Source organism: Neodiprion fabricii, chromosome 6, assembly GCF_021155785.1.
Source record: "Neodiprion fabricii isolate iyNeoFabr1 chromosome 6, iyNeoFabr1.1, whole genome shotgun sequence".
Taxonomy (NCBI): domain Eukaryota; kingdom Metazoa; phylum Arthropoda; class Insecta; order Hymenoptera; family Diprionidae; genus Neodiprion; species Neodiprion fabricii.
Window position 1 is genome coordinate 7,320,076 of NC_060244.1, and position 26,638 is coordinate 7,346,713.

General features: G+C 42.3%; 1 protein-coding gene across 6 annotated transcripts in view; it reads right to left on the minus strand.

Moving 5' to 3' along the window:
- The window catches only part of LOC124185166 (ankyrin repeat and sterile alpha motif domain-containing protein 1B-like), a 44,138-nt gene that overhangs the window by 16,693 nt on the left and 807 nt on the right, over positions 1 to 26,638 (minus strand). For 3 of the 6 annotated variants that reach the window (XM_046575634.1, XM_046575632.1, XM_046575638.1), the window contains exons 2-11: positions 17,584 to 17,664; positions 17,320 to 17,476; positions 16,962 to 17,107; positions 15,578 to 15,700; positions 13,461 to 13,687; positions 13,174 to 13,390; positions 10,452 to 10,685; positions 9,998 to 10,271; positions 8,889 to 9,599; positions 5,204 to 5,378 (exon numbers count right to left, since the gene is read on the minus strand). In XM_046575634.1, the coding sequence (XP_046431590.1) occupies positions 5,204 to 5,378; positions 8,889 to 9,599; positions 9,998 to 10,271; positions 10,452 to 10,685; positions 13,174 to 13,390; positions 13,461 to 13,687; positions 15,578 to 15,700; positions 16,962 to 17,107; positions 17,320 to 17,476; positions 17,584 to 17,664 (2,345 nt within the window). The remainder of the gene's footprint in view (positions 1 to 5,203; positions 5,379 to 8,888; positions 9,600 to 9,997; positions 10,272 to 10,451; positions 10,686 to 13,173; positions 13,391 to 13,460; positions 13,688 to 15,577; positions 15,701 to 16,961; positions 17,108 to 17,319; positions 17,477 to 17,583; positions 17,665 to 26,638) is intronic. The other 3 variants (XM_046575635.1, XM_046575633.1, XM_046575637.1) reach the window with 2 other exon arrangements.

The following is a 26,638-nucleotide window of genomic DNA, read 5'->3' on the forward strand; positions in this document are numbered from 1 at the left end:
GTATTCACCTTATCGCGATCATCCTCGTCGTCGCGTTTGGCAGAAATCGAAGCCCACCCGCTCTTTCTTGTATCCGATTGACAAACGACCCGATCACTAATCACTCGTCACAGGCACTTATGGCGTGGAACTGGTTAATATCGTTGCACGATCGTCAACGCCGATCACTAAAATCGATCGATTTTCACTCGGCAAATGGTGTCCCCTTAATCGTCACTGGCCGTTTTAGCGACGGTAATCCGCGATACGGAGTGCGGAGCTTCCCGATAACCGGACGTCATTACGCCAACTGAGCTCGAGCCGTTGTGGTAGGTAGGTTATTTTGCTATGTGGACAACGACGCCGGCTACAGACGCGACGGTGCTCACCGGATGTCACGATACGACTACTCGTCCCGCTGACGTACCCGCTAGGTACATTAACATTCGATTCACGAGCTAAGAGCCAAACGTCGCCAAACATCGCCAAACGCACAAGCCCTGTTCTCGGGACGTGCGAACTCTCAATAAAACATGGACAAAATTAAGAATTACGTTTCAACCGTCCAAGGCTAGAGAATCGCGTTGTCTTGTAAAAAGGTTTTAGGGTGCATTGATACAGTTGGTGCAGGGAAATTTCATTGAAAATATATGTACTTTCAGGATAAACAAGAACTGAAGGTATTTAATCGAAAATATTTACGAACTATACTCAATTGTGACGAACAACCGAATGGATGGATCAAGTATTCCGTCTATTAACGTGATCTATCTGCGAATATGTTTCTGACATTCTCCGACAAAGACGAATAAAAACCCCCGAATAGCTCGTTTAAATCGTGGCACGGTATGAGAAGCATAATTTAATAATCTTGATCCTTCGAAGATATATTTACACTGTACTATTATATCAGGAAATTGAAATCAATGTCTTGAGAGAATCGCCAAACAGTCACGTTGCGTAAACATCGTTATTTCCAAACACTTGACGCACTCAAGAGGTGAGACTAATTCTGAGTAAGAAGTTACGCGGCGTTCCGCTTATTGATACTTTGTGTTTTGATCATTGAGGCGCGGTCGACGATTCGTACCGATCGTGGAAGCGTCGCCAAAACGATTTCACGTCACCTGCTGCGCCGTTCAGACCGTGGGTTTCTTTTTCCAATATCATATTAATCTATTAAACACCGTTTCCTTTTTTCCACGAGAAATCTGAGAAAACGGAGCGACGGTTGGGCGGAGTTCCGATTATTATTCAGCTAAGTGATTCGTTATCTTATCTTGGTTCCTCTTTTCTTTCCCCCAGCTCACTTTTCCTCATTCCTCTCTTTCCGCTCTTTCGCCGAGGGTTGGAAATGACCCGTCGCTATACCCTTGATAAATATTCACATGTATAGATGAAGAAATCAGCGTTGGTACCTATACCAACGGCAATGTGAAAGTATCCCCATCCGTCAAAACCGTACACAGATATGGTTACGCGATACGGAGGTTCGACGTTGCAGATAACCCGAGACGACTTTGGAAGCCTCGAAATTCTCTGACAGGTAAAAACCGAAAAAGATATTCTCGTGTACGCACTGACCAAAAAAAAAAAAATTTTATGGAAACAATCGCTATACTTTACTTTGTTACAGCAATCGCGTACAAAGAATTGCTAAAAGGCAGATTAAGCATAAAGGCTTATTAAGTTCAATTTGTACATAATCATACTCCACGACTGCTGTTGTGCAGCAAAACTTTATTACGATCCAACGTACGACTGTGTATACCCGGTGTTACAATTTACCGCAAGTAAAACATGTTGTAATTAAAAACAAAAACAAAAAAAAAAAAAAACAGCATTTAATTTGTCGCCAAGTTGTTGCTTTAATTAACGGTACTAATTGCGTCGGTTAAACTCTTGATATCGTATCCTTTTTGTCACTACTTTTTTCATCACTCATCACAATTACAAGAGAGACGTTGAATTATATTAAATATGTACTTATACACGACGTAAGGACTTGGAGACAAAACGACGCTATACTCGGCGATTATCATTGTTGTTATTCATATCATTATTATTACTATTATTACTATTTGAATGCACGAAGAAGACATTAAGTCTGCGGATTTCTGAGCTCCGTTCGTGCTATAAGGTGGATGCCCATCTGGTCGTGAAGTTTTAACGACACGATTTAATACTGCTGTAGAAATGTATTATATACCTATATATATATATGTGTGTATCTAAAGTTCACGTATAAGTCATTCCTCGGTTTAGTCACAGCTAAGCAATATAATAATACAGCCTAGGTATATGTATGTATAGTTACAACGGTAAACAGTTGAAAAAAAACCAAACAAAAATTCAATGATGAAACAAATGGGGAAAAAAAACAATTTCTTTGGTTTATCTGAACCGAATGAAAGTAAACGAAAAACTCACATCGAAGCATTATAATCAAGGGACGGACAAAAATGCCGCAAAATAAATTCAGACAATATACATACATAACAGCATAATATTTATTAGCAATTCAATAATAATATTATATATATGTATATGTATATATATGTATATAATGCACTATATAATTGCTTATTAAACATTACAGTAAAAATTATCGCACGTACTATTTAGATATACACAATAATCATAAAATACTCTATTTTTTTTTTCTTTCTCTCATATCAGGCGTTCAAATTACACAGAAAACTGTGAAGCATCAATATTCAAGACAACGATTAAACCAACAAAATCAACGTACAATAACAACGAAACTGAACTTGAAATAAAAAAAAAAAAAAAAAAAACCGAACCGTGTTTATAATATAAGGTACCACACATATATAACAAATGCAAGCTAATTGAAAAATAAAATCCGTCCTTTGAATTATCATTTTTCTATATATGTATACTGTTAGCGGTGTACAACAGTAAAAGCGGAAATAATTTGTTGATCAATAAAATGAAAATTATAATAGCTAAAACGATACGAAAGAAAAATGGATAATCAAGGAATCCTAAAATTTTCACCAACGACTTACTGAAAAATAATATTAAATAATAATAATAACAATTATATGCGCTCTATACATACCAGGTGATCTCCGCTGGAACTCGACACCAATACTTCAGCTGAATTCCTAAGATGATTTCTATTGGTATAATGACATACCGTGAGAATGCACTATAGCTGCTGATAGGTATACATATATACATCGGCGGGCGTTTGGCATGCGCTGCAAAACGCATAGAAATTAGACGGCTACGAGATTCCCGGAAAACGATTATAGAGACTCAGGCCGAAGTGGTTTTGCACAGTGCGTGCCTAAGCACTCGTCATTTGACGGATAGAAAAAAATTTCATGACGCAATGCAAATGATACGCGAAATTTGAATATCGTACACCTCAAGATTGTACATACGATCGTTGGAAATGGAAAACCCGATTTATTGCTACTGTGTACAATATAAATATACGTTAGTTACTCAGAAAATCATCACCTGAGAAATAATTTAAATAATAAGGTTTAGAGTTTAGACTGAAGTATTGGCGTAGCGCAGTCGGGTTGATCACGTATTATATACTTAAATTTAATAATAGACTGCGAGATACGTGTATATATGTATATATATATATAGTATAACTCTGCATATAATATATATGTATAATTGTATATTGATAATACCTACGTGTTCATATATTATACGCATTATAGTTGGGATAGTATTCTAAGGATTATATATAATAACCATTAGACGAATATATTCATACGCACTTGTGTACGTATGTATTAAATTTATATATCTGGTATAGATAATACCTAAATTTACGATGCACGAGTATAATTTATCGTCCCGATAAACAATGATTAAAATAAAGAATCGAATTGCAGATGAGTTGCGACATTTTATTTCTAAAAATTCGACTTTTCCTCCATATAATGACGAAATAATACCAACTGATCTGTTACTTGAGATAATTTGAAATTCGAATTTTAAATTTCACATTTCCACTAAAGCTTGCCTTAAATTTCGCGATTTTCTAGTCTTGTAACATACCTGAAACTTGGTCTGTGTCTATTACATAACGCGGTGATGCAACGACTGGAATTACGGGTAAGAAAATCGATCCCGGCAATCGAAGGATACACATAACATATAATAATATCAATTTTCTTAACAGGTATAATCCGCGATTCGCGACATAGCGAACGATAGTTATATCAGACTATTTCCACTCCGTATATATAGAACCACAATTACATTATGAGTAAAAAATATAAAATAAAGAAATGCGAATAAATCCCGAGTTACTGAATTAATCTTGCGTAACATTTAGTAGTAATGTAGAACATCTACATTTGGTCGAGGTAAACCGCGATAGATTAGCCTGCAAGTCTGTTGTAAAAATGGCGAGTATCATCGTTAATATTGCATAACGTACGAATCACAGATTAAGATTTACACCCGCCGCGATAAACCTAAAACACCGCATACCTGCAATGTTGTGAAATACTGCGCGACAGTAATACTTGGTGTGCAATAAGTCTATGCGTATGTGCACACGGGGCATGAATACATATGTATAGTTTAAAAGAGGAATAACAAAAGTGCGGAAAAATGTTGTTCCGGTGAATAAAAACCTCCGTCGCTCTACTCGAGATGGTAAAAACGGGGCGATCACAAAACAGCGATTGATTAAACATGGCGATCTTTAACATATAATGCATACCTACGGTTGAAGAAAACAAAACTTCAACTCCAAATCTAGTCTAGTATTTAGTCTAGGTATTTAATACGATCTAAAATGAATAGTTCCGGCGTGTCAAGCGTAAAATTGCAACTATATCCACGCCATTGCATCTAATATCGTAAAAGAGAAGATGATGTACCTTACATTCGGGTGGGAAGAAATACGGGTTTCCTTAACGATCCCAAATTTCTCGCACAACGACGGACTCGAATTTGCAAACCAATAATAAAATAACAGGACCACAATTCGCTCGAATCGCGGGGAAAAAACAACGAAACGAAATGAAAACACTGCAATCTTATGACTGTGAGAGTTTGTGATTAACGGCAAGTCGGTGAACGACACGTGTGTGATATAGGTGTGTGTGTGTGTGTGTGTGTGTGTGTGTGTGTGTAGCTCATTTAGGGGAATTAAAAATACACGGATAACAGGATGGAAAGCGTCATGCGGTGCAGCCTGCAAGCTTGTGTTGCTGTTTACCTGCAAAGGGCACGTCGCCGAAGAACTCCTCGACGTTGTCCGTTGAAACGCTCTTGTCCGAAAGTGATACGCTGGATAAAGAGCCGCTCGAAGCGTCCAGGGAACCGCCCGGGGGAAACTGGAGCATATCCTCGTCCGTTTCGGTCTCCATGTCGCGGGAACGACGTTTGTAGACCTGAGATCGAGACGGTAAATGTGGATGTAAGGTGGCGATGCGCGTTCGTTGGGGTGAAAGAAGAAGAGGATTAACAGCAACGCGGAATGGCGAAAATAAGGGACAAAGCTACGGCTTCGGTTACCAGTGAAGGGAACGGAAATGTTGTTAAAATTCAATGCAGACGTATGTTTCCCGGTAAGGAAATTCCCAACGTTGAGTTATCGAGTCGTTAAAAATTGTCGAGACAAACGCGAGACACGTAGTCTGACTGGATCGGTCTGCAGAAATCATTGCCCCGAGTCGCGTGATCCTCGTGCGATGATTCAGCCGCGTGGGTATGCGAGTGACTATCTTTTCTCGCTAATTTATGCGCAGTGTTATTTTATTAGGATATAGAGAAATAAAGATTCGCCGAAATCAGGATTGGTCTCAATTCCGTAATTTCGCCCACGCAGCCAACATTTGCCGACCGTTGGAGTAGGTAGATACAATAAGAAAAACCATATTCCGCATTTGATCTACCAGGGTTTCCGAATAAGGATATAAGAGTCCATTAAACGCGGTGATCGGCAACTCGTGTTCACTCGCTAAAGTGAAAATTGGCATGAAAGTATGAAGAAAGTGGCCTAAACTGAAAAAAGAGTGACTCGCCGCTGGTCTGCGAAGTACTTTTTTTCATCGGTGCAAAAAATTGTCGGATTTCTACCAAGGATGGTGCATGCATGGTACGGAGGTTCGTACGCGTTCAAAGGAATCACGTAACCCGAGTGCCTAACGTGACGTAATGTAAAACATCGTGTCTCTCTGTAGAGCAGTGCAACAAACACCTCGAGTAGGAGAGCGAAACGGTGGGGCGGGCAACGTCAGAGAAGATAGAGAGACCGTGAGTGAGAGGAGAGGAGAGGAGAGGAGAGGAGAAGAGAATCTGCGAAAGCCCGAGAGCTTCATTATTCAAAGGGTGTCAACGTTTCCCGCATTGCCGCCTGGCTGATTCCACGAAAGATGACGACTGGAGCCCTTCCATTCCGGCCCCTAACCCAGCTACCCGCCCTCCTCCTTCACCCTGGCGCCAACCGGCACTAAGAATCTCTGAATTTCACTCCGCTGGAAACGGTAACCGCATTTCACCCGCCACCGTGCCGTTGAAACCCGGTAGTTGGTATTTGTACTTTAAATATCAAGGAGAGAGCGGTGGATTCCGCGGTTTGTCGCATAATTGAAATAAAGAATATGTACAGATTTAATTGTTCTTTGCGTAGATTTCTTTTATATCTGGTGGTAATAACAATTGACAACGATCTTGTTCAGAATTGAAGCAGAAGAAGAAAGAGGTTTGTAGGTAGAGTGACCTACCTACATACAGCGAATCGATGAGAGAGATGAGAGGCCGGAAGGTGAAATGAAATAAATGACTGGGTTTAATTTAGCGGAAAAATGACAGTTCTCGATTACCTGATTTTAACGAGGGATTTAATGGAAAATCGGAGCCCGTTGACAACATCGTCGAATGGAATTCATGGGGGGTAACAAGGCGATAAGTTTAAGCGGCCGTGAAGCCCGCTAATGCAAAAATTACCTTTGAAGATTCGCGGCCCGTTCACAGCGGGTATATACACTCGCAGGTTGAAGGCGGGTCGAATGGGGGTAAAAACAGGTTTGAAAATACCTACAATTCGTCCCTACCCGTGTTCTACTCGCACGTGTATAATATGCGAATACTCGGTTGCAGGCGGTGATTCGGAAACATTTCTGTATACAATTTGCAGAATGATTTCGATCTTTGCGTTGAAAAAATGTCATTTAGACAAATTAAAAAATGCATAACACGGGCGATCATTAAAGAGGAACTACACTCTCGATTAGATTTCCACTTGGAAGCAATAGTTATAAGCGAAGAAGTACACTGCGCCTATCGCTGGAGGAAATTCCTTCAGGTTTTTTTACATCACCGCAACGATTAGTGTGCGTTTGATAGACGTCATCGTGAGGTTTGCCCGAACCAAGGATGAATTTTGATTTTAAACTTCGATCGAGAAAAGAGCTTAAAAACGGAGGAATAATAAAAACGTGTAGCGAAAAGCATTGCAGTCGAGATGGTGTAAGAATTCACCTTAGTAATGTTAACCGAAGCGCGTACCAACAGACTGCGTATTGAAGAGGTCTCTAAGCCGGAAACATAGAGACTGACAGACAGGTTCATGGATAGTTGAAGAAAGAGAGACGGTAGGATTCCGGGTGTACGAAGATATGAGGGGGAGACACGTTGGCAAAGATGAGACGGTTGGCTGCCGACGTTACAGATATCTACTCAAGGAGATGGAAGTGAGCAGCAGCACCAGCAGACGACTGACTGACTGACTGACTGACTGACTGACTGACTGACTCTCACAGGAGAACGATCACAGGTAGGTAGGTAGGATAGGATAGGTACCTACGTATAGTATCGTGCAAAAGACATCACCCTCCTAGCGAGCTAGGCGTCCGTATCCTCCTTCGAAATCGCATCACAGATCAAACAGAGCTTATATATTAACTGTAACCCGTGAGGGTGGATTCCTCCCACCTCGACCCTCTTCTACTCTCTATGCCCTCACGTCGAGTTCGCTCCTCGACTCGGTTCGTTCGACTTCTCTCTCTCTCCGCATCATCTTCCGCCTCCATCACCACCTCACCATTCCTGCAGCCCATCCCCGGCCATCACTGATGTTTGACTTATGTAGACGGAAACTTGAAGGGTCAACTGGCCGGGTGGGCTGCTATCCTTACATTAACGAGATTAATATTCCGATGAATACCATTGCGGTGGTGATCACTGTTGCTCAAAGATGGTCGGATCTGTTCAGGGCGTGGCGAGGCGGAGAACGCGTTGATGACTTCTCCTAAGTTCAGCGGAGCACTATCGAATGCGATATTTTAACACCGTTTAACCAACTCGATACTCTAGACGCGAGTTTTGACTAAACGTGGAAAATACAACGTTACGAAATTCTGAAAGTGAGAGACACGAAGGAGAACGGACAGAACTTTTTCTTTATCAAGTTTATGATTCTTCACAGAGCACGGCTTAAATTCAAGACAAGAAAACTCACCGAGACCAAGTCAACAAAACATCTTATGACTACTTGGAACAACTATCACCAACTGCAACTTATACAGCCCAAGATTCTTACATTGGTGACAATGTCCGTCGTAAAACACACGAGAAGTAACACAGTTTTGTAACAACTAACCTAATATCACGGAGGTAGAGAAAAAACATTTGAACAGCAACTCACGATTACAAATCAGAATGTGGTTTCGCATCCTGTGTAATCTCCCCCACTACTTTCAGCTGGTCGTGACAATGTACATGAATAGTTGCAAGCCCGTTTTAACTCGTCGATATTAAAAGGTTCTGTGTTAGCAGGATAATGCAAGAAACATAGAAAGGATACAGTGAAGAACTCGTGCATAGATTTTCACACGCGATTCAGAGATAGGTTACAGATCAAGAATAAATCAACGATTATGGTCTTCGGCTGGACTCACCTGACTCAGCGGTCGTATCCGTTCGTGAATCGACTTCTCGGCTTGCAGCGCAGACGGTGGAGGATGATCGGGTGTCGGTGGTTGAGCGTAGTGCGTCGGGCTGGTCGGCAGCAGCATTTGAACGCGTCGAAGTCGTTTGTCGGTGGCACCGCGGGTCTCAGGATCGCCTTGAGACGAGTATCCGTCTCGTTTATCGTCGAGCAGACTTTCCTGGGATGATTTCAAAGTGATGAACGCATTCGAGACGAATGTCTGTCCGTTGTCAACAGCGATGCTGCCTTCGCTGCACGGTGACTTGTCCGCGTTTTCAAGGTCGAAGTTTTCGTAAGCCCGATCGCAGTTTCGACGCAGTTTCCGCCTCGGATTCTGGGTCTTTATCTGCTTGTTATCGTAGATCGCGGTTATGGCAACGGGCTCGAAATCAGGGTCACGATTATCACCTGCCGCGCAACTGAATCGCGACTTCATGTCGACGTACTGATCAACGCTCCGAGCCACGTGCCGAAGCTGCTCACGACGAGACTGTAGCTGTTCAAGATCGACGTGACTTCGCGCTCCACTTCGAGCCAGGAACAAATACTCGTAGTTACTCGGTCCCAGGGTGCAATCCGCGGACAGAGACATCTGGGTCTGCAAGTGCGTTGGCGACACCGACAAGTTCCTACGCGGCGGCTTCTTCGGCGGTGTTGGCTGTAACATTAGAACCACGGACTTTGCACGGTTGAAAGAAAAACCCAGGGATTTGCAGATGACTTGGTCCGAATGTCGAAATGAATTTACTCTTCTTTCCACTGGATCATCGCATCAAGTTTATACGCACTGGCTGAAAACAACACGAGTAGATCTACTCGTTATACATTGCAGACTTGAGTCTGATTGGATTCGATTATACCAAACGCAGGAACTGACTGTGGTTTGTCCTGTGAGACAACAGCTGAGCATGAATCAAGACGGCGTGATGATAGAAATAGACTAAAATACACATTTTGTTCCCCATTCTCAAGATGCTCCCAAATAGTCTACGTGATCCGCTGGTGGATGAAGAAGGTCAACCGCGACTGTAAGAGAGATAAGCAAACAAAAAAAGAAGAAAAGTGAGTCATAATTACCGAAACTTTGCTGTTGGATGCTGGGCTGTGTAGGGAGCTGGAAAGAGGGGCCATGGGCAGGTAAATCCCTGCGGCATTGGAATCGGCTGGCAAGCACCGTCTGTCGCGAGGACTGGGTCCTCCGACGCTCGAGGATGAGGAAACGCTGAGCTGGTCGGACTCTCGGCCACACCCGTACCCCGGCAGAGTCAGGGACAGATCCTCGGACATGAAACTAGAGTCCATCAAGCCCCGAGAAGCAGGGAGTGTCTGATAAAGTCCGTTGTCGGATCCCCTGCGAGTTGAAAATTATTCTAAATCTGGTACACAAGGCGAGCTCGTTGTGTTTTTCCTCGTTTGAAGGTTGAGTGTGGATTTACTGTACATCGTATCATTCATTATGTTGTAGTAGAAAGAAGTATAGGTAGGCAGTTTGTGAGTGTAATACATGTTGAATGCGTGCAATGTATCATACCGTGGAATGTCTGGAGTAAGAATAGTGTTGGTGATATTGGTGTTATATGGTTTGTCTTCGGGTGTCGGTTCCGAGCTCTCGAGTGTGTTTATAGAGTTCAGAGTGTCGGACATGGACATAATGACGCTATCGAAAACCGAGCTGAGATCGGAATCTTCCGTCCATGCGGGATGATGCAGGTTCCTCGAGGTCGTTGTATCACTGTCAGGTTCATCGTTCAGCAACGTTCCCTCGCTATAAAACGTGCAATTTGCTGAATCCCAAGAGTTAAAAGCCGCGAACATCACGCCTCCACAATTACTATGCACCTCCCTAGACATGGGGCAACTTTGCACGTTCACCAAAAACACATGATCTCTTTAGCATAGCTGAGAGCTGCTGCAAAAACAGAGCCTAGGCCAAACAAGCTCGATAAGTAAACTTTCGATAAATAAAATTTGCACGTCAGCGGTTAACCAATCTCTACGATCAGCCGGAAAGCCCAAAACTATTCGCCCGACAGTCTAAAATCCCTCCCTATCCTCTCTTTCAGCACGAACCGCTTAAATGTCGCCATTAAACCGATGAAAGGACCAACAGGTTGGTCGTTCAAAACTTCACCAGAGACAATCAAGCTCGCCGCATACAAACGACCCGGCAGGTAGTACGTATAACCTACTATCGCGGTCACCGAGGTAGGATAGCTAGCTAGTCCAAAGTAATTCCCCGAGATCACAGGACTGATTACTCGAGCTGACCATGACGTATGTGCACTCCTTTTCTCTGCAGGTACATGTCTCTCAACATTCAATATTTGTATATTATTACTTACGACGAGGCTAAGAAAAAAGAAGAAAAAGAAACCACCGGCAAGCATGTCGCGACTTTTTAATGAGGAGTGACAAGGTCAAAACGCGTATCGAATCTCCTCTGCATGTTACAGCATCATGGTACAATTTACCCAGAGTAGATGACGAGGGTCGGGGACGACCGCAACTCAGAAACCATGAGGGAAGTGGTTATTAGTTTTGTGCTGAGAGCAGCAAACATTTACATTGTTTAACGCGATGGATTCATCCCGCAGCTAGGAGAATCTCTCGTCAGAGTTGGTTCGGGGCACCCATCGGCGAGTCCCGGCTCCACCGACGTCAAACATTGGTCAAAATGGGGCGAGATTGGCGGTGGGGGCGAGGGGTTTCACCGGAGTCGAGTCTAGCTGTAACTGAGGGGTGGAGGATGGTTTCGGGGCAAGGTAGCGAGGCACCGAGCGAGCGAGCGAAGCGAACGGACCCTGCACCACCATCGCTTGCGTACATCAGGAAAATTAAAGCAAGCCAAGCGATGGCTAACGTGCTGGGGCCACACGCCTATAACCCCCCAGGACGAATGAACCACCGGTGGTGGCGGTGGTGGTAGCAGCAGCAGCAGCAGCAGCAGCAGCAGCAGCGCCGTTCACCACCCGCTCATTCACTCTGATCTCTCTATATATCTGTGCTTTTGTTTGCTCACATCTCCTATATTAAACCGGAGAGTTTCTGTTCCATATACTGCGCGTATATCTGCGTGTTCCACCTACGCATCTACATATATAAGTATATAATATAATCCTGCAGCAGAGTCGCTAAATAAAGGTGAATACCGCTGCTGAGTTCCGAAAAATGTTATTCAGACACACATCTATGTATGGTTATGTTTGTATACATATGTATACACGTGATCTGTTCGTGTTTTGCAAATAAGGGAAACAAAAAATAAAATAAAATACATTGTAACAAAGAAAAAAAAAATTGCGATAGCGAAAATAACAAAAAAGAAAAAAAAAAGTCGACTTTGCGCTGTGGAAACACCGATATCCATCCGTCCTATATACCATCGCGGGATGAAAATAAATATCCTAAAACAAATATAGCCTCAAGGGAAACTGGAAATTCAGATTTTAATCCGGACTGGACGTCAAGTTATACATGCGTTTATAATAGAGTGTACCCGGGTATATGCGAGAAATGAATATTTCTGAGACTAATGTTGCCGCTTTCATTTTTTTCTGTACAAAAATTTCCCCACTTCTTTCCCGACCGCCATGAACAGAATCGCCATTTTTAAATCTCACTTCGTTATAGATTCGGTAATGACTGGTGCCACGATGATGCAGGTCGCAAATCGCATGAGACAGAAAGCGGAAATTTTTCAAGTATTTTGATTGTTATAAATAAACAGAAATAGAAAACATCTCATTCGAATACTTATATTAATCACGTACTTTTCTTTAAAAACTTATTTTGCCCCACAGTATTTATTATTTTCGATACTTTCAAGATTATTTAATAAGTTACCCTGATTTTACAGCGGTGATTTGAATCACCCCGGCTGATAAACGGAAGGCGCAAAATAACAGAATCAGCGCGTTAACCGAATGAAAATAATCCTTGTGGTCGAAGCAAATATTCCCACGAACAACAATCACCGTGATACGACGAGAAATGGTTGACCGTAGGCAAAACCGCATCAGTCGTTTACCTGGTGTATCAAAGACTTTCAACGCTACAGGTAGTTAGTTGTTCGTTGCAATTATCTGTCTATCCAAACCGGAAAATGACCGACCGTAGAATGAGTAGAGCAAATAGAAAAAAACAAAGAGATACCAACACAGACCAGCGAAATTCACGTCACAATTCAACGTCAAAGAGCAACCGCTCGAATCGTCGATCGAGTGCGATAGAATAGATGTACGTAATATACTCACAAAGACATGACGGACATTCCGGAAATGCGTCTATCGTCATCCCGAGGTTTGAAATAGAACTGCCATTGGGTGGGCGAGGTTCCTTCCGCCGGTGAAAAATCGTTCCCTGGACGAACGTTCTCGTAAGGACTGCCGAGGGATCCGCTGCCCTGAACAGGAATCGGTGGCAAATTCTCGCTGTCCGCGTCACTCTCGACACCGGACGAAGATCTGTGCCCTGAGGAAAAGGGAAAAGGGGAAACTCGAGATCGGCTCTCGCCGAATAAAAACAAACCAATCCCACGTACTCTTTATCACAGTGGTGATGTCCTGCGTGACATGTGGCGGAAACTGGCCCAGTAAATCGAGGACCGTGTTCTGCCGCGAGTCCCTGATCCCGAGATCAACGCCCCGGTCCAACAAGGTCCTGACAACCTCCATCTTGCCGCAAAGAGCCGCCTCGTGCATCGCGGTTCCGGCGGAAGTCCTGGTGTTCACGTCCACTCCCGAAGCCAGAAGGACCTCGACGACAGCCCTGTAACACGAGTTCGAAGATTTTCCAAATAACAGCAAAAAGTGTCGGGCAACCAAAGAGTCTCGTCCTGAAAAATCCTTCTTCAAACGGGATCCGGTTTTATAGGTAAATTTGACGGCCTGCATGGTGTGCAATTTCAATACCAACCTGCAAATGTGCAGTGTACGTAAAACCCGGGTAACCAAACAGGATTCCCGGCCAGGGTGTGACGGCATTGTTGGCTGGATGAGGACGAGGATCAGGGGGTGGTGTGTTTGTCCTGGCTTACCGGGCGCGACGATATTGAATCCGATAATTGACATTACCAGAACACTCGGATGGACTCACGACGTGCCGACTGCATCATTCGGCGCCGAATGGAAATAGCCGGTTTCGGATGGTTTATTTTGCCAAAATCGAAGCGATAAAATACGTCAGTTTTGGTAACGGTGCCTGCATCGATGCGTCGGGCGTGGGATGCAACGGAGGTATCGCGACGTGAACGATCCTATTACCAGCGAAGCGTCGATGAAACGATTACGGATAACCGTACGATCGCGTATTTCGACGAGAAAAACCTCGTGTTATACCTACCCGATTACAACGCGGCGACCACGTGCGGTTGTTGGAGCCAATTCCGGAATTCCTGTTCATATTATAAACCAATAATTTTCACGGTTTATCCGAGATTATACACCGCGTATACATGACGACTATACGCGCCGCCGCGCCGCCACACCGCAATTCCATTTTCAAACGAGTTGTTCCGAACCGAATTAGTCGGTTTTAACTCCCTCGCTCTAAATTGACTAGCACGTTACACAATCCGGCTAGCTATGGATTCCCGGATTTCACACGCATCCCGATGCACTCTGTCCGTTTTACGACCAATCCCAATGCTTCCGTATACACGTCCGTACGTTTCAGGGAAAAAATATTTTTATTTAAAATACCGAGTAGCAGAAATTCCGAGATATGGTTTCAAATTTATCACTCAAACGGTCGACTTGACAAACTCGAAAACTTTGCTCAAAAATACATAAGACAAAGAAAAGAATCTCAGAATTTCAGGACGCGAAACGAGTTTTTCTGCAGACCAACAAATTCGCTCACTCTTGAAAAACGATTCACGCAATCCCCGACAATCGAATGCAATGCAATGCAAAGCAACGCGCTGCATCGATGCCTACGCACACTGTGATTCTCAAGCACTAATGTGATTCTCCTAATCGGAAGGGTACGCTCAACTGCAGGGATTCGCGCCTATGTACGGGCATGCATAGAGCATTCGTGATGTGATCGGGAATCAGTACAGTGCGATAATGCTGTATGGAGTCCGTGGTATTACGGTAAAATCGAGATTGCGATGCGTCGCCTGTAACAGCGCAGGATAGACGCGTATACCTAGAATACGTGCAACGTGGAATCGAGATAGACGTAACGATTCGCGGTTCGACGGGTGCCGGTTTTGAACCGGAAAATCGACGGCGTGTCTGCAACTGGCGTAAGTTCTACTTCGTGCTAATTGGTCCTAATTAACCAGCGCGACAAATGCGTCAGCAGCATTCTGACCCTCGAGCAGGTAATTATCATTACACTGAAAATATTTCGGTGTTGGTACACACACGCGTCCAAAAAAAAAACAAAAAACAAACAACAATCGTCAACCGTAGCTGAGGGGAAAAAACGTCAGCAAGTCCAAATGTCCGCATCGTTATCGTAACACTTAATTTGTACAAGCACGAAAAAATGTCAAAAACTCGACGACGAGGCACGAAGTTAGCCGTAGTTATGCAAAGCGTGTAAGCCGTTGCGCATCGAGGATGCAAGAATCTTTGAAACGATGATCGCTAAGTGCAGAGAATCATTCTATAATCACCCCACGTTCGCTCGAAACTTTGATCATCTCACCTGTGACCGTTACGCGATGCGAGGTGAAGCGGCGTGTGAGGGAATATCAGAGACGACGAGGAACTCCGCAGCGGCTCGATGAGCTCCGGATGCGTCCGAACCAGAAGTTCGACGGTCTCCAGCCTGAAACAGAGCGTGAGATTTTTTTTTCACCGAAAGATGCTTAGAGAACTAGATAGTTTCCATTTTTCTCACTGTTCAGTCGCACGTTTACCAGTGTAATTTAATTGAAAAATCTGTGAAAAGATGACGAGTTTTTCTTTTTCCTGCGTTAATAAATCATTCTTGTATCGCAACGATTACGATGCAACGAGTTTACGTGTGGGAATAAGTGTACCGAAGTTGTCGACTAATCTAAACTGAACTCTGAAACATGCCCGTTATCTTAATTCTAGAAAGTTGACGATGCGTTTACTGCGACGTGGTTTGTCGGAGTTGAAATGAATCGTCCCAGTTGGGAGAAAAAAAAAATTGTACCGCAGGCGAAGAATCTATATGAAAAAAAATACATATATTCATTATCGACAGATAACGGTGGGAAAAGAAATACCACATGGACTCGAGAAACGCGCTGACGGTCGTATGTAAAAAAAAAAATCTATCCACAGTCGTCCACTTTTCATCATATGCTGTACTTTTCAGTTCAAGTTCTTTCTTATTTTCTCATTATTTCTTTCTTCTACAAGTGATGTCAAATTCACGAAGAATAAAATAATATCGATTAATGTCATTATCAATTAAAAAAGTTACAAATGCATCGCTCCAAAAATCCGGATAGTATTTTACAAAGTTTATAAAACCATCCCAAAAAATGAAATTTGCCGTTTACTTTTGGCCCGATGCAGTGATAGTAATATATGTGTATGTGTTCCAAGAATTCACGAACGGTGAATTCCTCCTGTGCTCCATTGTTATAGCGAGCACAATTCGCGCAGATGTATAAATTTATTTGATCAAATTATTAAGACTAATTCAATTTCCTCCATTTAGTCTCTTGGGTTGAGTAGCTTTCCGCCTCGTAAAATTTATTCTCCGTTGCGGTATATAATATATAAAGAGAGGTAGTATACAAAGAAGCTATACGTAAATGTACGCTCGTGTTGCATAGAAAAATAGGCGTCAAGTTTGGTTAATAAAACATTTTACGACGCGACGTGTGTCTCTGCGGCACCGTGAAATGTAAAGAAAGATGAATGAAAAGAAGTGAAAGAAGTTACACGGGGTATAATTAAGAGAAACGAAATGCATTGCGCGTGGCATGAAACTAAAAGTACTCGGTAAGTCTTTCACTTTTCCTCTTTCGTATCTTAGAAATAGAAAGAAGATAAACTAGTTTAATCTTAAAATCAATGTTTGTAAGAAGCAATAACGTCGGTATATTTACCTGCCATATTGTGCGGCCAGATCAAGAGCAGATTCGCCACGACTGTTGCGAATGCTGGGATCACAGCCATGCTGCAATAACTGTGTCACAACTTCCGTGTGGCCATATTGGGCCGCGCAGTGAAGAGCAGTCTCATTGTCCTTGGTCTGTAAAGTAGAATATATAGAATAGAAAGATTAGAAAGAAGATGTAATTTTCAGAGCTGAAAATTATATCCGTATAAAGGATTAAATTTCGGGATGAAATTCTTCCTGCAAATAATAGGGAGAAAAATCAAAGATGAAAATAATGAAAATGTGGAAAAATGCCAAGTTCAATTCACGTCTTCTTTTTTTTTCCTCCCTCCGTCACAACGTACCGCTAGATTAACGTTGGGCACCGACGGTCCCTGGCAAAGTATGAGCCTGACGATTTCCGCATCCCCGGCCCAGGCGGCGAGATGCAACGGTGACGAGCCCTTAGCGTCGACGACGTTGGTGGACGCCTCGTATTGTAGTAGAATTTTAACCACGTCCCTGAAACAGTCAATTGCACAATGCGCGATTTGCATTTGACGTTGTGGGTAAAAGTTAACATCCGCTGACGAAGCAGCGAGTGCTATTCAAGAGAGCGATAAACTGACCTGTGGCCGTTGAGAGCGGCGTGGTGGAGCGCGGAATAACCGCTGGCATCCTGAACGTTTGCACCGGGTCCCCGTCGAAGGCTGAAAAGAGAATTTTCATTCGTTGAGTGAGTAGGATCGAAGAAATGTTCTTGGCTTAGATTACAGGAAAACCAAAGGACAAAAATAGAGAGATGGCACAGCGGAAGCGAAACTTCAATCGACCCAAATTCACAGCGCGAGTTACTCGAGCTGGTCATCCTTATTGCTGCTTGGAATTATTCCTCACGCTCTTCCGCAGAATCAGAGTTCTCGCGTAGGCGAGTGCGAAGTAGGTACGCGCGAGGATTGATTTCCGCAATTAAGAAATCGCCTCGTCGGTTCGTTCTGCTCGTATGTAGGTATACTACTACTATCGCCAGCTGACAGCCACATAATACCGGTTTAATTGTTCCATACACACACGGAGAGACTTTTGGTAACAATGTTTGCTGTATCGGTTATCCACAATTACAAAAAAATATACGTAACGTCACGTAAGGGACGCGCACGAGTAATTTCACGCCATCGATCTGGACTGAAATGATTACGTACGTACATATGTAAAATATCCGTAATGGTTTAATGTTGTACCACACATGTATACGTATACACACATCACGCATAATTATTTTCTCGTTTCCAGATACCCACGACGAGAAGAACGTTTTTCTCCTTTTTTTTTAGCTTTACACCTCTCGAGTGAACTGATTTACCCCGATAACTCGAGCGTTTCACCGAGCATTCAACGATTTCAAACTTTTCGAAACTTTTTTTTTTTTGTTTTTTACTTGAACCCAATTACTACGATGTAAGGATAAAATTATTTATGCGACTAAAAAATATGTGTGTATACCTGATCTAGCTTGTTGAAATAAATAAAAGATCAGATAATACAACAGTGTCAAATGGCTAAACTGCTGCATTATACAATCAAAAATTTGTTATATAAATCGAAATTAATCAATTATTATACAATTGCCGAGTTTCGCTCGTATTCACAAAGAAAGTAAGATGATCCTGCAACACTTCGCATGTCATAATACCGACATTGCAGACACGCGCAATATATACATAATAGTACGCGTAAGAATTACAGAAGCTGCAGGGGCGACATAACGAAGAGCTCATAATCAGAGTCCTTCCGTTCAGCACATGTTATTCTCTCTCCTCTCGTTACCGAGCATTGTTGCGTCGTTCGTCGATCTCTCTTAGCAGCAGCGGCAGCACCTCTTATAAATGCGACTAGGCGTAATATGTGCAAACAAACAAGACCGACGCACACAGCAAACAGAAGTCCATGCATAACGGGCAAACATTGCATCCATACCCCCGATTCTATCTATGCAGTTCTTACAAACGCGTTTACCCCGCGGGAATACAACCGTATAACCAACCAACCTGTTTGCTCATAACTTTTGATCCTCTTGAAGCTCGTTTGCGAGGTATAACAATGTAGGCATCTATTATAGACGAAACTATATGAGTATCGATAACCTACCTCACGATATCGTCAACACGTAAAATCGATCCGCAAAGACTCTTCGTGTCAACGTCAAATCGTTTCAGATGAAATGAATTTTTTACATATATATGTATACATGTAACACACATCCATTCAGCGCCCAGAATCAAATCGTTTATGTTTAATACCAGAATCGAGATCAGAATCAATTTTCAATTCATTATAACGACACTAGGTGACTTCGGAAATGGCAAGACACGTGACTGATTTTCATTACAGAACAAGCCAACAATAAACATGATTGAATTACATGTAAAATGAATTTCGGTGTAACAATTCTCGTGTAAATTTCGGGATGATCAGTGCATTTCAAGCAATAATTCGCATCGCGTGCAGTGATAATTAATTTTTGCTGGTGGATGAGAAAAAATAAAAAAAAAATGTAAAAGAAATTATCAGACTTTCAAGAGATGATAAAGAGTCATACAACGAGTTCCGAACCTGCAGCGTCTTCTAAATCACCATGTGTCAAAATTAACTGCAATACCGGGTCCCTTAAGGAGGCGACGGAGACGATCGCTGAGAGTCTGAGACAATGAAAAAAATACGACGAGACATGTGGGTAACTAGCAATTACGCCACGCTGAAGCAAACTGTTATATACTACATTTAGGGTCTATCGACCCGGACCTCAAGACCTCCTCAAATAAGATTCCCTCGATTAACGAGTATAGAGGCTAAAATTGCCGCGATGTAATAAATATCCAGCTCGCCGGTTGCTAATCAATAAACAATACATACATACATATATATATATATTGTGCATATACAACATACTATATTATTATATTGTTGTGTAAATAACGTGCGAAAGAGGAAAAAAAATTTGTTAGCTCTACTCTCAGCCGATGCCCCCCCCCCCCCCCCCCCCCGTTTAAGGTTCTTCCCAAATACATAACAAGACCCGAGGTTATATAATAAAAAAAATATATATGTAGGGGGAGCGACGGCGAAGCGATCGTATAATATTTGCCATCATCAAATTGTCCCGCGACGCAGGTATTATATGACAGGCGAGAGAAGGCTAACATTACTTAATATTTTGCTCCCTCGTCCGTCGTCCACGTCCTCCTCGTCACCAGCATGGTATAATCTGCTTGACGAGTAAACAAACTTGCAGTCATACTCTCTCTCTCTCTGTCTCTGTTTCTCCTGTACATGCTGCACTTGATAGTGGATATTTATAGATATACGTATATGTATGTATAGCTCTGCGATAACAGGGTGCTGATATAGATAACGTTACACATACAAGAACGCATTCATTGCCACGACTTATTAATTAACAAACTGCATCAGTACCAATTAATTAATTGCGACAAATCGTCGCATCGAATTTACATTAATCGGTGACGAAAAGTATTCTGTAAATTCATCGAATTTATGAATTCGTATTTGTTCGGTATGTTTTTAACCTGTTCCCGGCTTTATCGCAACTTTATATGTATACGAAGCGGGTCAAAATGGGTATGGAAAGATTTTGGGCACCGTGAGAATTTGAAAATGACAATGGCGCGTGTACACTGTGTGATCACTGATGACGAGTAGGAATTTTTCTCGAAAAACAGTTCTGAGTCATGTTTGGCTGTGAACTTTTATATTTTGATATCGTGAAGAAACCAATACTGTCAAACCAATCAACCACCGCGTGTCTTTCTAAATGCCGCGTGTCGGCTCGTCTGTCGAAAAACATAAGTGGAAGGGTCTGCTAGTCTGATCAAAGCAGAGAAGCCGTGTTGGCGGATGAGTCCCTGAGACTGAAACCGGGAACACGGTAACTATATGGTGTAATCCATAGACACTTGGCGCTTCAAGATTATCGTCATTATCATTATTTTTATTATTATTTTTTTCCTCTTTCTTTACGTTGTGACGTTAGAAATGAGCGTTTGTTGTACACCGAGGCATCGGCGGGTTACACAACACGTAGGTGCCTACCTACCTATATACCTATACACTACCTGTAATATAAAGAACAAGAGGGCAAAAGTGCGACGAGAGTAGGGAAACGAACGAGTGGGGGTTTTCAAACAGCGGTGAAAAAAACGTTCGAGTGGAGGAGTAAAAGCGGGGGAGGATGAGAAAGAGAAGACTGGGAAAGGAAGGCGAGAGAGAAAAAGAGAGAGGGAGCCACCTTCGGTGCGGCGTTTGTTTTTGAACCAACAACCCCAACCCCTGCGATCCCCGGTGCTCGTATACTCCTGAATCCAACTGCCTTCATCTCCGCAGCTTTGCCCCTGGACCACCCGAGAACGAGATGATCGTCGTCGAGGGAGGAGAGGAGAAGACAGGAGAGCCGGCATATCCTGCAGGGCGGGTGAAAGCTCGGTTGGCACGTCACTGCGGCGTACTTCAGGGCGTAACTACGTTACACGGTACATATTAGGAGTGTGCAGGGTGCTTGGAGAACATATGTGCGCTTGGTCCCCGAGTCGTGTCAACTCTATGTATGTGCGGATGGATGAATGGATGGATAGATGGATGGATGGATGGATGGAGTCGTATATACGTAAGTCGTCGTCAGGCGAAGAGACGACAAGAGTGATGCGGTGTATCGTGGTACATGTATATACACTTGTGTAATAGGTATACGCGCACGCGAAAGAGGAAGAGAGAGAGAGAGAGCCGTCCTCCTCTTTCATTCATCCCATTCATTCGAGTTCGCCTGCCTAACTTCCTTAATTAAACTGGGAAGATTGTCTGCAAAAAGGGCAATGCCGTCAGCCCCCTCTTGGCCCCCTTCTAATTCAACCACCCCGTGCACCTCTTACTGTCGCCCTTTTTCGACCGGGACTCGTAAGGCACTTGGCCTCCATAACGTCGACACCGTCAACGACGGTAACTGCGGAATGAGATATATATTTCACCTTTACTGTATATATCCACCCAGCATCAACAGCTACCCTAATTCACCCTGCAGCGAAACTTCCGACTATTCCCATAACCGTTCGTTAGACCGCTCTACTGCACTATTTTCGTTTCATTTCATCGGGATGAGGGAAAATGAGAGACGGCAGTCTTCGAAGTTAATTTCGCCGCTCACTTGCGATTACCGATTTCACGTCTGTTTTCCACACGGTACAAGGGAGGTATTTTCATTGTGAACACAGAGGCATCGTATAACCGTCATGGCCGTGTAAGATACTTCCATTTTTGTTCAAAGTCTCTATCCGAAAAGAACCTCTAATCGGTTACAAAACTAACCGAATCAGGTCCGTTCAAACGAAATATCCTAATACCTGTTATGTTACGTACCTACATGTGGAAATTAAATTACCAGAAAGATCTAATCGAGACATCGTGCTCCGTAAAATCAATCAATTAGTGGGCTGATTGACCAATCGCCGTGATCCACGCGAGTTGGCTACAGTGTGATTATACTAGTCTAAGAATAGTTGGTTTCACAGCTCTGTTATATGTCTACACTACACATTATTCGTACAGCACACGCGTTCTGAACGGAGTGAAAACCTCTACAAGAGAAAACGGTTAGCATCAGCTGGTATAGCAGTTTGCGGTAAACCGCTGCGCAACCATACAATCCTAACATTCGTGGAAAACCCGAAGCCCTTCCATATTGTGACACTCATAATCAATCTAGAGTGGAAGAGGTATACTGTCGGCGTGAAGTAGGCATGATTGAAATCCGGTTGCTGAATGTCAACGGAATAAAACCACACAGTGGTCACCATATTCGGTACAATTTTATTTCCCCCGTTTTAAAATGCGACGGCATAATAGATACGTGTAATTCCTAACATCATGTTACGTAGTATCATTTTTTCCTCGGATCGTTGTGCAATTTTTCCGTTAAGTATGCAACACGGGCAAGGAAAACGTTACCCTTGAAACTAGATGGAAATGACTCGGGGCCGAGATGGTGCGAGGGGTTGAGATACGGAGAGGGTGTTCAGGCGTCAATCGATAGCTTCCGCCCTCCTCTGAGAGAGCGCGAGAGAGAGGAGAGCAGAGAAAGGAGAAAATTGATCCTTCTTCCAGGCACGACGACCTGTGACCGAAGAATCGTTTCCTCATTTGTTTTCGCATACAGATTTAATTTGCTTAATCCTGCAATTAAAATATTCGATAACGGTTTCGTGATTAGGTTACTTGTATATCAGGTACAAGAGGGCCTCGATTGTCGAAAGGATAACAATTTAAGCAACGAAGTCAATTAAGGAAAATCTGCCGAGTGCATAAAATTTTACTCTCGTTTGAAGAGGAAGATAGCTGATGTAAAAAAAAACGTTCATAAATGTGCCAATGTCAAGGAAACAATGGTTGCGATCACACTCGAGTGGTACTACGAATTTCGAAAAGTGATAAAAGAAATACCGAAAGGACTGGCGCAGACGTAAGAAGTTATATTCGGTAATTAATTAAGGTTGCCACACCCTCTCGTGCATCAGGTGTAATATTGTTGGCTTTCGACGATGTTCCACTCCCGCTGCTATTATACGAAGATCGCGTGCCGAAAGGCCCGGCCTAGTCTTGTACCCTGGACCCCAAAACTCTGCGGGAGAAATTGTTTCAACGTTGAGTGGGTGCCCTGATCGATTTCGCCGTTGACGTATGTATATACATATATTTGGAGATATATGAGTATTGCTCACGTATCTCAAACGCAAAAAGGGTCAAGCAACCCTATTCTAACCGCAATTCAATTGACGCCGAAATAAATAAATAATATGAATTTTACGAATTTATTTAGTGCGATTTTGTAGGATCCATGCCATTTTTTTATTTCTGCGTTAATTGACAATTTATTTTACTGTTTTTGTTCATAATTGCGGTTAAAATGGGGCTGTACACGTAAATCTGTGGTTACTAATTACCGTTTCACTATTTGCCACGCACGCCATTATTCTTCTACATATTTTCGATGTTTAATTTCACCGACTACAAGGATCAGTCGGAAGTTCATCTCGGATATTTACAATTAGAGAGTTTCGTCGACGAATATTGGTTCCAGTTTTTTGGCTCTATTATTTACACTGAAGTATAGTGTGAATATAGGATAGGAGTATATTGAATAGAGCTACATAATTAAAAATTTGGTTTTCTTTTTTGCGCCCCTTCATTAGTTTGAAACTTTTTGCCACAGCGAGTGTACAAGAAACTTTTAAGCAGGACGATTTACAGGTATAATTATATCTACACAGCATAGCACGGGGAAGAAAGCGCACTGACTGACCTAATTCTTCGCCTTTACGTAGGTATATATATACGTGTCTTCTACTATAGTATAGATTGCGTTAAAGTGAGTAAGTGCGATGGTGGTGAAAATGAAATCAGTTAAATTTCCATTTCTTCGTTTGGTAAAAAAGATGAAACTAAAAGAAAAAAAAAAAAATCATGTGACTGAAAACGAAAATGAAACTTTTCCCGATCCTTAACACGTAAAACGCGGAGTAAAACGTCCAAAACGTTCCTTGATATGAAAACACAAGGCTAAATTGAGTATATAATCTTTAGCAAAGTCAGGAAAAAAAAAAAACAAGTTAAAACAACCAAGGGAGAAAGGATTCTAAACTGAAAGGGAAAAAGGTGAAAGACGAGAGGAGGAAAATAAATGCAATAATGATGATGATAACAACAAAAACTCATTTTCTTAATGCTTCCCAAGAGTTCGTGTATAATATGTATATATACGTATACAAAATTTCTCTTTTCTTTTTCCCCTCGCGCGAGAAAAGCTCACTGTTGAATAATACATACATACGCACATGCATAAAAATACGTGTGTATACGTAAGGAACGAAAACAAGATGAGAACAATGGAAGAAAAGCTCCTCGCGTCAAACTTTCCGCGCGAAGCAGCAAGCAGCCAGTTTTTCTGGTGCAGGTTTTTTAGGGTAGGTGCTCACCTACCTATACACGAAAGTTTCGTACACCCTACGTGCACACAGGTACAACGTGTACGTACAACAAACAGGGTAAAGAGCAATTTTTTGAAAAGAGAACCCGCTTGTCGCGATGCACTCAGCGTCCCCCATCTCCCCCATTCTTGTTCCTTTTAAGTCGCCTCGTGTGCCGCCTGCTATACAAACCGTTGCGCCAAGTGTCGTTGCAGCGGTGTGCAGTTTGCAACAACCGGATAATTGCAAAAGAATTATTCTCGCTCGCTTTACATCGTTGTGGTGCGTTGGTGGATTTCGAGTCATGTGTAAACATACCTAAGTATGTGCGTAAACGACATTGCCACACGCGTTGCATTTTTCTTTGATGATGTGTAGCGTGCGAGTCGCATTATTGTTATTATTATTATTATCATTATTATTACGATTAATAATTTTCTCGCTGCAGGTAAAAAGAATTTTATTATACTACGAACGTTAGCTACCGTTTGTCGGAACAATGGGTGTATACGAGAATGAAAGGAAATAATAAATAAAAAAAAAAATAAAACTGAGTTCCCGCAAAGCATTTTTAAGCTGTAGAACTCAATCAGGCCAGAGTGAAATTTTTAATTGCTTTGAGACTGGTTTGTCGTTTTTCATACAAGTAAATTGAAACTCCACTTTTCGTTCGTATCAGAATATTGGTATGATTGTATAATGGGGGGTGGAGAAAATGCGAGGAAATTATTGATATGAAATGTTTATAAGTTGGGCGCACGGTAACTGAGCAATTGATATAAAAAAAAAACTCAAAATTTTAAATAGTTAGTATCTCATTTAAACACTCACTTTCACAGATAAGAATCTATTTCTTCATTTCTATCTATCTTTATCCAGTAAAGAAAAGAAGAGAGGCGACTGCTAAAAATGAGCTAACGAACTGCTAGAATGAAACTCGTAGAACGAGGAATACCTTGTATGAAATAAAGAAAATGACATATTACAGCGACCATCATTTTAGAATCATAAAAACGTCGATGTAATTAAAGCTGTTGTTACGAGGCACTAAAAAGGTCTCGGAGACATTATCTGGGGTGAAATTAGGCACACGGTTATAAAATTAGACCCGGTTATCTCACTCTACAAGAATAGATGCTGCATAGCAAGTTTGCACTGAAAACCGGCGGGGTTAGGCTGGATTATAATTCATAGCAAAAGACAACCAGTTTTTTAACACAATCAGCATCGCATCGTGTGTTCTTTACTTTGATAAAACAAAGCTTCCATCTCTTTCAAACCTGTAAGTCATAAGTTCAGGAAGTGTCCAAGCGACAGATAAACATGACTCACTTTAAACGCTCGGTGACACTCCACAGGGAATCCCTGATTGTAAGTGGAGCAATAGATTAAATCACGCGTCATGTGATCACGAGTGCTCTGGACTTGGAACTGCACACTAAAAAAAACTATATGAAAATATTCAATCATTAAAACAATAACTTGAACCTGACGCTGCATTTCTTTGAATATTCCCAGTTCTCTAACAGAGAGGATACGGCATAGAAATTGTTTACGACCGAGGAATGTTGAATGCTAGGTAGGTAAATATTGAGTTCTACCAGATAAGATACGAACAAAGATAGTACAAAGTTATCACCAGACGAACGATGAA